General features: G+C 71.5%; 4 protein-coding genes across 4 annotated transcripts; 3 read left to right on the forward strand and 1 right to left on the reverse strand.

Moving 5' to 3' along the window:
• Positions 1-899: 899 nt before the first annotated feature.
• On the forward strand, positions 900-2254 carry AURANDRAFT_3786 (hypothetical protein; the record flags this gene model as incomplete). The annotated part of the gene is made up of 3 exons (XM_009041253.1): positions 900-1397; positions 1586-1916; positions 2181-2254. Coding segments are annotated over 3 exons (903 nt in total), but the record flags the coding sequence as incomplete, so codon positions are not given.
• Positions 2255-3254: 1000 nt separating this feature from the next.
• AURANDRAFT_7703 (hypothetical protein) lies at positions 3255-3644 on the forward strand (the record flags this gene model as incomplete). The annotated part of the gene is made up of 1 exon (XM_009041281.1): positions 3255-3644. A coding segment is annotated over one exon (390 nt), but the record flags the coding sequence as incomplete, so codon positions are not given.
• Positions 3645-3769: 125 nt separating this feature from the next.
• Positions 3770-5195, reverse strand: AURANDRAFT_66166 (hypothetical protein; the record flags this gene model as incomplete). Its single annotated transcript, XM_009041366.1, has 2 exons — positions 3770-4216; positions 4299-5195. 2 exons carry the CDS (start codon positions 5193-5195, stop codon positions 3770-3772), a joined length of 1344 nt encoding a protein of 447 aa, XP_009039614.1.
• A 3247-nt stretch (positions 5196-8442) lies between these two features.
• AURANDRAFT_30516 (hypothetical protein) lies at positions 8443-8970 on the forward strand (the record flags this gene model as incomplete). Its single annotated transcript, XM_009041282.1, has 1 exon — positions 8443-8970. The coding sequence occupies one exon, from the start codon at positions 8443-8445 to the stop codon at positions 8968-8970; it is 528 nt and encodes a 175-aa protein (XP_009039530.1).
• Positions 8971-9640: the final 670 nt, after the last annotated feature.

A 9640-nucleotide genomic window follows, 5' to 3' on the forward strand; every position in this document is an offset into this window, starting at 1 on the left:
GGCGACGACGACGAGCCCGAGCGCTGCGCGTGCGCCGCGCCGGACGCCGCGGACGCGGCCGGCGGGCTCCTCGACGTCTACGCCGGCTGCGCGCCCGACGCGGCGAAGTGCGACCTCCCGCCGCGGGAAGCGCCCGCGCGGGCGGCGGCGGCGGCGGCCCGGGCGCCCGTGTAATACGTGTTGTAGCGTCGTACGACGAGGCCCGCGAACATGGGTGCGCGGCGGTCGAGGCTCGGCTCGCGATCTTGGGTGCAGAGCGGCAGACGACGCCGTCGACGGAGCAAAGCGCCGAGCCGTTCTCCGCCCTCCGCCGGACGCGCGCCTGTGGCCGACCTTGAATTCCCACCTACTCCTCGCAGTGTGGGACCGCCCACTGCGCGGGAGTGCATCACTTCAGCACGGTACCCTCGTAGTTTCGCCGTTCCTCCCGGACCATCGGTGGCCCTCCGTCGAAGCCTACCATGCTTTTCCTGCCGTGATTTTCCTCGGCCGAGGTCGAAGTTACACTCTCTCTTGAACGGCAACTACGAGGAAGGTATCTCACTTCAAGATCTCTCAGTGCAGCGACAGGAGTGTTGAGCACTCTCGGGCAGCCACACATCGTCTGCGGTACCGCCGGCAGCCCGCCGCGCCGCGCCGTCGGCGGCGCGCCCGCGCTCGAAACCCGCGCCCGCGCGGCTGACGCGCCCCCCGGGGTTTGGGCGGCCCGCGGGGCGGGGCTCGGATCCCGCGGCGGCGCCGCCGCGGGCACGCACCAAGAGGCCGGCGCCATGGACCCGGAGATGACGCGGGAGAAGTACCCGTGCAGCTGGCCCAAGGGCGCGGGGAACTTCGGGGAGCTCAGCGAGAAGGAGGTCAAGGGCCGCATCAACTCCATGAAGACGACGACGGTGGACCTCAGCGACGGCTTCCGGTTCCGCTACGCGTCCGTCACGCAGCGCGGCTTCTACCCGCACGACCGCAAGAAGGCGAACCAGGATTCGTTCGTCATCGCCCACAACGTGGGCCACAAGAGCCACCATTTCTTCGGCGTCTTCGACGGCCACGGCCCCACGGGCGACGCCTGCAGCCTCTTTGCGTGCGAGAACATCAAGAAGATCGTCGTCGAGAAGGTCAAGGGCCAGTCCGCGAACGTGCCCGCCGCGCTCACGGACGCCTACGAGAAGGCGAACCGCCGCCTGAAGAAGTCGCCCCACGACGACTCGCTGAGCGGCACGACGGCCATCTGTGTCTTCTCCTCCGGCCGCAAGCTCTACGTCGGCAACGTCGGCGACTCGCGCGCGATGCTCGGCACGTCCCTGGGAGCCGTCGCGCTGAGCCACGACCAGACGCCCTTCTCCAAGGTCGAGCGGGACCGCATCAAAAAGTGCGGCGGCCGCATCATGTCCGCGGACCAGGTCCTTTTGCCGCGTCGGGGGCTCCCGGGGCTCGGTCGGACGGGGGGGCGGGGGCGTTTCGCGACGCGCGCGCTTGACTTTGCCACTCCTGTGAGAGCACAGCTTTGCGCACCAGCGCGCGTGCGCGCAGAGCACGCATGGCGTGACGCGCCCGTCGCCACGCACCTCGCAAATCACAGCAACCGTAGGTCGACGGCATCGTGCCCTACCACGAGAACTGGGACTGCAAGCTCGGCGAGGAGCTCGACGACGACGGCGACCCGCCGCGCGTCTGGAACCAGGACCTCGAGTACCCGGGCACGGCGTTCACGCGGTCCATCGGCGACTCGCTCGCGGAGACGCTGGGCGTCATCGCGACGCCGGAGATCCGGGAGCACGAGATCACGGCCGACGACCACGTGCTCATCATCGCCTCCGACGGCGTCTTCGAGTTCATCACGAACACGGACTGCGTCCGCATCGCGCTGCTCTACAGCGACCCGCTCGACAGCTGCAAGGCCCTCGTGGGCGAGGCCCTGCGTGGAACTCAAATCTTCAACCCGACTTCAAATGTGAGCGTAATCGAACGGTTCGGACCGGCCTCTCCGGCCGTGCTTCGAGAACTCGATGAGAGCAATCGATCCGTCCAAAAATCAGCCGAATCGACTTCGAGCAATCGATTCGTCCAAAAATCAGCCGAATCGACTTCGAGCAATCGATCCGTCCAAAATCAGCCGAATCGGCTTCGAATTGACCGAGCTAGAGAATTGCAAAGTCCCAAACCAGTGGTTGATTTACACGCAGGCGAGGCCTACAAGCGGTGGATGAAGCGCGAGGAGCGCACGGACGACATCACGTGCATCGTCGCCTTCATCGAGGCGCCGCCCGACGCGCCGCGGAAGACGCCCAAGTTTGAGGCGCCGGCGCCCGAGGGCGGCGGCGGCTCGGGCCCGCCGCAGCGGCGGAAGAGCCGCCGGGGCAGCCACTCGATGGACAGCTTCTTCGGCCAGGTCGAGTTCCTCCACCCGAACGCGCAGCGCGACGCGGCGCGGGGAGGCGACGTCGTCGCGCGCGCGCCGCGCGAGAGAAACGTGCGAGAGAGACACGCGAGAGAGAGCGCCGCGCCGCGCGTCGCGGGAGCCCGTGTTTACGCGCAGGCTCGACGGCGACATCTATGACCTCGACGTCCTCGAGCACATGCACGACGCCGCCGCCGCGCAGACGGCCGAGCAAGAGCGCCTCGAGCGCGCCAAGTCGAGCAAGGCGCGGCGCGGCTCCATGGCGTACCTCAAGAAGGCCATGGGCGACGCCATGCGCGGCGGCCAGAAGCCGCCGACGCCGAGCAAGGAGGCGCCGCCCGCCGAGAAGGCCTCCTAGCTACCGCCCGGCCCACGAAAGACCGAAACCTCGACCGCATCCGCCCTCGGACCGCCCGCCCCGCCGCGCCGCGCGGGGCCGGCGCAGGGCGCGCGCCGCCGCCTTTTTTCTCGCACCGAGACGCGGCCGCGCCCTACATCATCGCAGAGCCACCTTCGTCGCGGGGGAGGTGGGGTTGGTGGGCGGTCCGGGACCTCGCGAGGCGGCGCGGCCGACGGCGTCAGAGGCGTCCACGGCGGCGGCAGCGGCGGCAACCGAGGCGAGCTCGCCTGTCTGCGGCAGCAGTGCCCGAGGCGGCAGTGAGGCGCGCGCGGCGGCCGCGGACGAACTCCCAGCGTTTACACGTAAAACACCGCGCGCGCCGTCGCTCCGCCGGCGGCGCGCGACGACGCACCGGCGCGCGCGATGCCCGACGCCGTGGCCGAGTGCCTCTTCGAGATGCTCCTGACCGAGGCCGTGAAGCTCGACTTCCCCGGCGAGGGCCCCATCATCGGCCCCAGCGGCGAGACGGCGAGCTCGCGGCCCGAGCTCCACGGCTACGAGGTCGGCTACCGCTTCGTGGAGCGCATCGCGCAGGCGCGCGCGCTCGCCGCGGACCACCTCGAGGCGATCAAGTTCATCTGCAAGGACGTCTGGAACGAGATCTTCGGCAAGCAGATCGACAAGCTCCAGACGAACCACCGGGGCGTCTTCGTCCTCAAGGACTACACCTTCCGCTGGCTCGCGCGCGTGAGCTCCGACGACGCCGAGGCCATGAAACGCGTCACCGCGAACATCCTCCAGTTCCCCTGCGGCGTGCTCCGCGGCGCCCTCGCGAACCTCGGCATCGTCGCCACGGTGACCGCCGAGTACGGCACGCTGCCGAGCTGCTCCTTCTCCATCCGCATCCAGGGCAACGACGCGCGATTCGACAAGGCGTAGTAGCTTGTTTTAGGACCCAGCGGTCGCCCCCGGGGCGGCTGGCGCGCCCCGAGGAACGAGCCTACGCCCTCGAGGCAAGACACACACAGGTACACTTAGGGGGGAAACTCGAGCGCAAGCGGCCCGCGGAAGGCGCCGTACCGTTCGTGCGGGTAGCCCAGCGCCCGTTGCACGTAGCGCACGCCGCCGTGCGTCGCGTCGAAGTCCGTGTGGGCGTGGCCGCAGCAGTGGACCGCGCACCGCGCTTTCCGGAGCTGCGCGTCGAGGCGCGGGTCGCCCATGCACTTGCCGAGGCCCCGCCAGCCGACGTAGAGCTCGCGCCGCGGCAGGAAGTGGCTGCAGGTGACGACGGCGCCGTTTTCGGGCGCGGCGGCGACGCGGCGCTCGTTGAGCCGGAGCATCGCGTCCGCGACGCCGCCGCCGAAGGAGCCCCGGGCGTCCGCGGCCTGGACGTGCGCGGGCCAGGCGCAGCCCGCGTCGAACCCGAGCTCCTGGGGCGACGCCGGGCAGCAGCCGACGTCGCGCCGCACCTTCGTGAAGACCTACCAAGCGTGACGGTGACGATGTCTCGTTGGTTTCCCGCCCGAAATCTCTCGAACATCGTCGCGGGACGCCGGCGAAGACCGAGGCGCCGTCCGACGCCGTCGCGCACGCGTCGTCGAGGAACGTGCCCCGGTACCAGGAGAAGAGCGGGCAGACGTGGAGCGCGTCCGTCAGCGACGCGGGCCCCGTGCGCACGCCCAGACCCCGGCAGAGCCGCACGATCGCCAGCAGCTTGCAGAAGGAGTCGCGCTTCGGCGGATTTCCGGGGCTGAACCGCGACGCCTCGGCCCAGGCCTCGGGCTCGTGGGCGCCCGCCACGCCGACGTACCAGAGCTCGTGGTTGCCCGGCACGTAGAAGACGGCGTCGTACGAGGCGGTTAGCGCGCGGAGCGTCGCCTCGACGGCGTCGAGCTTCGTCGCGACGTCGCCCGCGACGACGACGCAGTGCTTCGCGCCGTCGGCGGTCCGCGGCGACGGGTGGCGCGCGAGCCAGTCGCGGTTCTCGGCCATGTCCGTGTGCAGGTCCGAGATGACGTGCACGACCCAGGCGCCGCCGAAGCCGGCGACGCGCGGCCACCGCGGCGCGCCCGCGGGCCACTCCTCGGCCTCCGCGGCGCGGAACGCGCGCACGAGGCGGTCCCCGGGCGCGTCGAGCAACGGCAGCGGCGGCGCCGGCGGCGCGCCGGCCGCGGGCGCCGCGCGCGCCGCGGGCGTCGGCGGCGTCGGCGGCGCCGGCGGCGCCGGCGGCTCCGCGGGCGCGGGCGACGGCGGCGCGTCGGTGCGCTCCAGGTCGCGCCGCAGCGCCCAGAGCAGGCCGTAGCCCGGCTTGACGACGCAGGCCCAGCCCGCGTCGCCCGCGACGGCGTCGCGCGCCCGGAGCACCTCGCCGCGGTAGGCGCGGCACATGATGGCGCTCGACACGGAAGACGCGCAGCGCAGGCCGGCGCCGTTGGCCGCCGTGACGCGCCAGCTGGCCATGCGGGCGTGTCGGCGCGGTTAGGGCCCGTCAAGCACTGCAACGAATGCCCATAAGCTGTGTTGCACTCGCTGATGCTGCTTTTCCGATGTTATGGCTCGGCGTCTGGGCTGCGCGCGCCCCGGGTGGCGGGCCCTGGCTCCCGGTCGCGGCCGCCACGGCCTCGGCGCGGTGCCCGCGGCCTGCGGTGCGCGCGGGGCAGCCCTCGTCGGCCCGTCGGTGGCGGCAGCGCGATAGGGCTGCCACACGGTGGCGGCCGCCGGGACGAGGACTTCAGCGTCACTGCGGCGACGCGCGGCTGCTCCGACACCCTTTCCGGCGTCTGTGGCGCTCGGATTCGCGCGCGGGGGCGCGGGGCGGCCCGGACGCCGCTGACTTTTTTTTTGGAGTTTTAACGAATGCTCGCACCTGCTCAGGCGTGACACTCTGGTTGGCTGGCGCCTGTGCGGCTTTGCTCTCTTCCCACGGACCGGTGCGGCACTTGGGACGACGCCGGGGCGTGGCACTCTGACTGGCTGGCGCTGTTTGCTCTCGAGGACTCTGCTGCGAATGTGGTTACGGGCTGGATTGGCACTCGGACAACACCAGGGTTTTTTCGCACTTCGCTTTTCCCAGCCTCCGGCTTTTCTCCCGGTCGGGTTTTCCCGGGGGCGGGGTTTTTCAGCGTCGTGTTTTCGCCCAGTCCTCCGGAAGCTCTTCCCGGAGGGTGCGGTGGCCTCGTCTTCCCAGCCTCGTGTCAAAGGACAAGGCTGTAGTCGACAAAGGGGCGGTGTCAATCCGGTTCCGCATCGTCAACGAGCTGCTCCTCAGAGCACGATGCCGCAACGGCGGTCCCAGGTCGCGGACGAGGTCCCGGCTGCGTACGGACCGTATCGGGCGGAGATCCCCTCTGAGCGGCGGCGAACCGAGAAGGCCGCTCAAGTGAAAGGCGGGCGCCGGGGGGAACTCAGCTCTCTGACCCTGACGGCGGCGTCGGCGCGGTGTCTAGAAACCTCGTGCGTTCTGGCCGTGTCCGGCGCCAATGCTGGATGGAAAACCGGACCCGTCCTGAGTATGGCATGTCCGCGCGGGCCGCGAAGCGAGTCCACGGACTGCGAGTGAGCCCCCGCGCGCCTGGCCCCTCGGAGCTAGATGCCAGCCCGGCCGCCCGTGGCGGTCGCGGCTAGGCTTGGAGTCCCAGTGCCGCGAGGCCTGGTGCCGCAAACCCCCCGGGTAGGCCCTCTAGCTGTTAACCTCTCCTAGCCTAGCACTGCTCTTGATGGTCATTTGCCACAAAATTGCCACAAGGGCATGGGCGGCCTTCGGCCTTAGTTTCAGCCAGTTCCAGCAGCGCTCGTCCCGGCGCAGCGCGGCAATCCGCCCGCAGCCGTAGCCCTCGAACTATCACTATTGATCATGCATCGCATGAACCCCTGGCAGCGGTTCTACTGGAAGCAGGCCGCGACGTCGACGATGGGCGCCTTCGGGCCGCGCTACCTGGACCTCACGCCGACGGAGTTCGGCGGCCCCGTGGAGTTCCTGGAGGCGACGAAGACGACGTCCCGCGTGCGCGCGCGCGTGCCGGAGTGGTGCGCGCGGCCCGACGGCGCCGCGCCGCTCGGCGCGCTCCTCGCGATTCTGGACCAGTGCTCGACGTTCGGCGGCCTGGCGGAGTTCTCGCCCGACGGGAGAGCGGGCCTGTCCATCACGCTGAGCGCCGACGTCGTCGACGGCGCGGTAGTGGCGCCCGGCGTCCCACGGCCGTGCCCGTGTTCGAGAGATTTTGACCGGGAACACGACGAAACATCCTTCTAGGTGGCGCCGGACGAGGCCATCACCGTGGAGACGCGGCTTTTGAAGCAGGGCCGGACGTTGGCCTTTTTAGCCTGCGACGTCCGCGCGGACGACGGCGACCGGCTCTTGCTCGAAGGGCGCCACGTGAAGTTCCTGAACCTCGGGTTCCAGCACGACCTCTTCATCCACTCGCCGCTGCGCCGCGCGACGTTGCCGCTCCTCGAGATGCTCGCGGACCGCGGCCCGCGCCACGCGTACGAGGGCGGCGCGGCGGGGCTCACGGCGGACGACGTGTTCGGATTCCGGGCCGACGGCTCCATGGACGTCACCGCGGCGCACTGCAACGGCATCGGCGGGCTCCACGGCGGCGCGGCGTGCATGATCGCCGAGCGCGCGGCGACGCGGTCCCGGCCCGACGCGGGCCCGCCGAAGTCCATGAACGTGACGCTCATGGCCGCGCTCCGCGCGGGGGCCGCCGCGACGACGGCGACGACGTGGCCCACGGCGACCCAGGCGCGCGTGACCATCGCCGACGGCGCGACGGGCCTGCCCTGCTACGACGTCGCCGTCGGCTTCTAACCTATTTTCTGGAGCCTACCTCTTAGACAACACGAACGCCCGGAAGAAGCCGCCGGAGATGGCCTCCTCGCGCTCGACGGCGAAGCCCGCGGCCGCGGCGAGCGCGGCGACGTCCTGGTTGTAGCGGCAGCCCTTGCCGCCGTTTTTGGCGACGAAGTCCGCCGTCAGGTCCACGTAGGCGCCGAGGAGGCCGTTGCCCGGCCGCGAGTTCTCGAGCAGGAGCACGCGGCCGCCGGCGTCGCGGCCCTTGACGACGCGGCGCATCTCGCGGAGCGCCGCGCCCGGGTCGTCGTAGACGCAGAGCGAGAACGTGTCGACGACGGTGTCGTAGGCGCCGTCCGCCGCCGCGAGCTTTGTGGCGTCGCCGAGGGTCGCCGTGGCCTTGGCGACGCCGCCGAGGCGGGCCCGGAGCGCGTCGAGCATGCCCCGGGACGCGTCGACGAGCTCCACCGTCCGGACCTCGCGGTTCGCGGCGTAGTAGGGCACGTTGAGGCCCGTGCCGGCGCCGACCTCGAGCACGGCGCCGCGCGCCTCCCGGAGGAGCGCCGCGCGCGCCGCGTCGAGGCCCAGCGCCTTGGCGGCGCCGCCGCCGTCGAGGTCGTCGTAGGTCGTGGCGTAGGCGTCGTAGGCCTTGCTGTCGTAGAACTCGGCGCGCGCCGCCGGCGTCACGGTGCTGACGGCGATCGTCGAGAGGACGCTGCGGCGCGTCTGGTGTGTCTGGAGCGCGCGTGTGCTGCAGAGGAGCGCGACGAGCAGCGCGCGCATAATTGCCACAAAGTGTTTTGTGGCAAATTTCGACTTCAACAGGCCCACAGCCCGCCTTCTACGCCTCGAGCCGGCGCCGTCGCGGCCTCGCGGCTGCCTCTCGACCGCGAACGACTCGCGCGTCGTCGGATTATGGCCGCGCTCTCCGCGGTCTGCCAGCGGTCGCTCCAGGCGTTGCAGCCTCCGGCGAAGCTCGCGGGCACGGTCGTCCACGGCTTCGGCCGCGGGTCGGCGCAGCTGGGCTTTCCGACGGCGAATTTGGCCATCAACTGGGCCGAGCAGCTCGACACGTTGACGGACGAGGAGCGGGACGTGCGGCGCTTCGTCGACGAGAACCGGACGGGCATCTACGCGGCCTGGGCCCAGGTCGCGTCCGGCGCCGACCGCGGCGTCTACAAGGTCGCCATGAGCGTCGGGTGGAACCCGCACTTTGGCGACTTGGAGCGGAAGACGATCGAGGCGTGGCTGCTCCACGACTTCGAGGCCGACTTCTACGACCAGCGCCTGAAGCTCGTCGTCGTCGGCTACGTGCGGCCCGAGCTCAAGTTCGACTCCTTCGACGAGCTCATCCGCGAGATCCGGGCCGACGGCGACTTCTGCGGCGCCGCGCTCGACGGCCACGCCGCCTGGCCCGCGGACGCCCACTTCGCGGCGCCATAACGGTCGGGTTACCGGTTGTGGAGGTCGGCCCACTCGCGGCGGTAGGCCTGCTCCGCGGACTCGCGCGGCGGCTCCGGGAGCGCGCCCGCGGGCCCCACGGAGACCGCGTAGGCGACGTCCTTGCCCCGGAGCCGCGAGTAGCCGTTGTCGAAGGTGAGGAGCAGCGTCGTCGTCTTCGCCGCCGTCCAGGCGCCGCCGTAGGCGTGGCCCGCCGCGAAGCGCGCGGCCGGCAGCAGGTCGAGCTCGACGGCGCCGCCGGACGACATCGCGCGCTCGCTCGCGCGGAACGCGACGTCGTGACGCCGGACGCAGAACTCCCAGCGGAGCACGTCGCCCGCGTGGACGACGTAGGGCAGGCTCCGGCTCTCGCGGCGCTCGAGGCGCAGCCGGTCGCCGGCGACGAGGTCCCAGTCCCCGACCTCGCGGAGCGCCGTCGACGCGCCGAACGTCGCGGCCGCCGCGGCGACGCCGCGCGCGCCGCCGACGGCCGCGAGGCCCACGGCGGCGCCGACGACGACCTCGGCGCCGACGACGGCGCCGACGACCGCCGCGGCGCCGACGGCCGCGACGCCCGCCGCGGACTTGAGCGACCGCTCGGGCGGCGGCGCCGCGTCGCTCGCCGCGGCGGGCCGGGCGATGGGGCGCGCCGCCGGGCGCGTCGTCCGCCGGT

This window comes from Aureococcus anophagefferens (genome assembly GCF_000186865.1).
Source record: "Aureococcus anophagefferens unplaced genomic scaffold AURANscaffold_20, whole genome shotgun sequence".
Classification (NCBI taxonomy): domain Eukaryota; class Pelagophyceae; order Pelagomonadales; family Pelagomonadaceae; genus Aureococcus; species Aureococcus anophagefferens.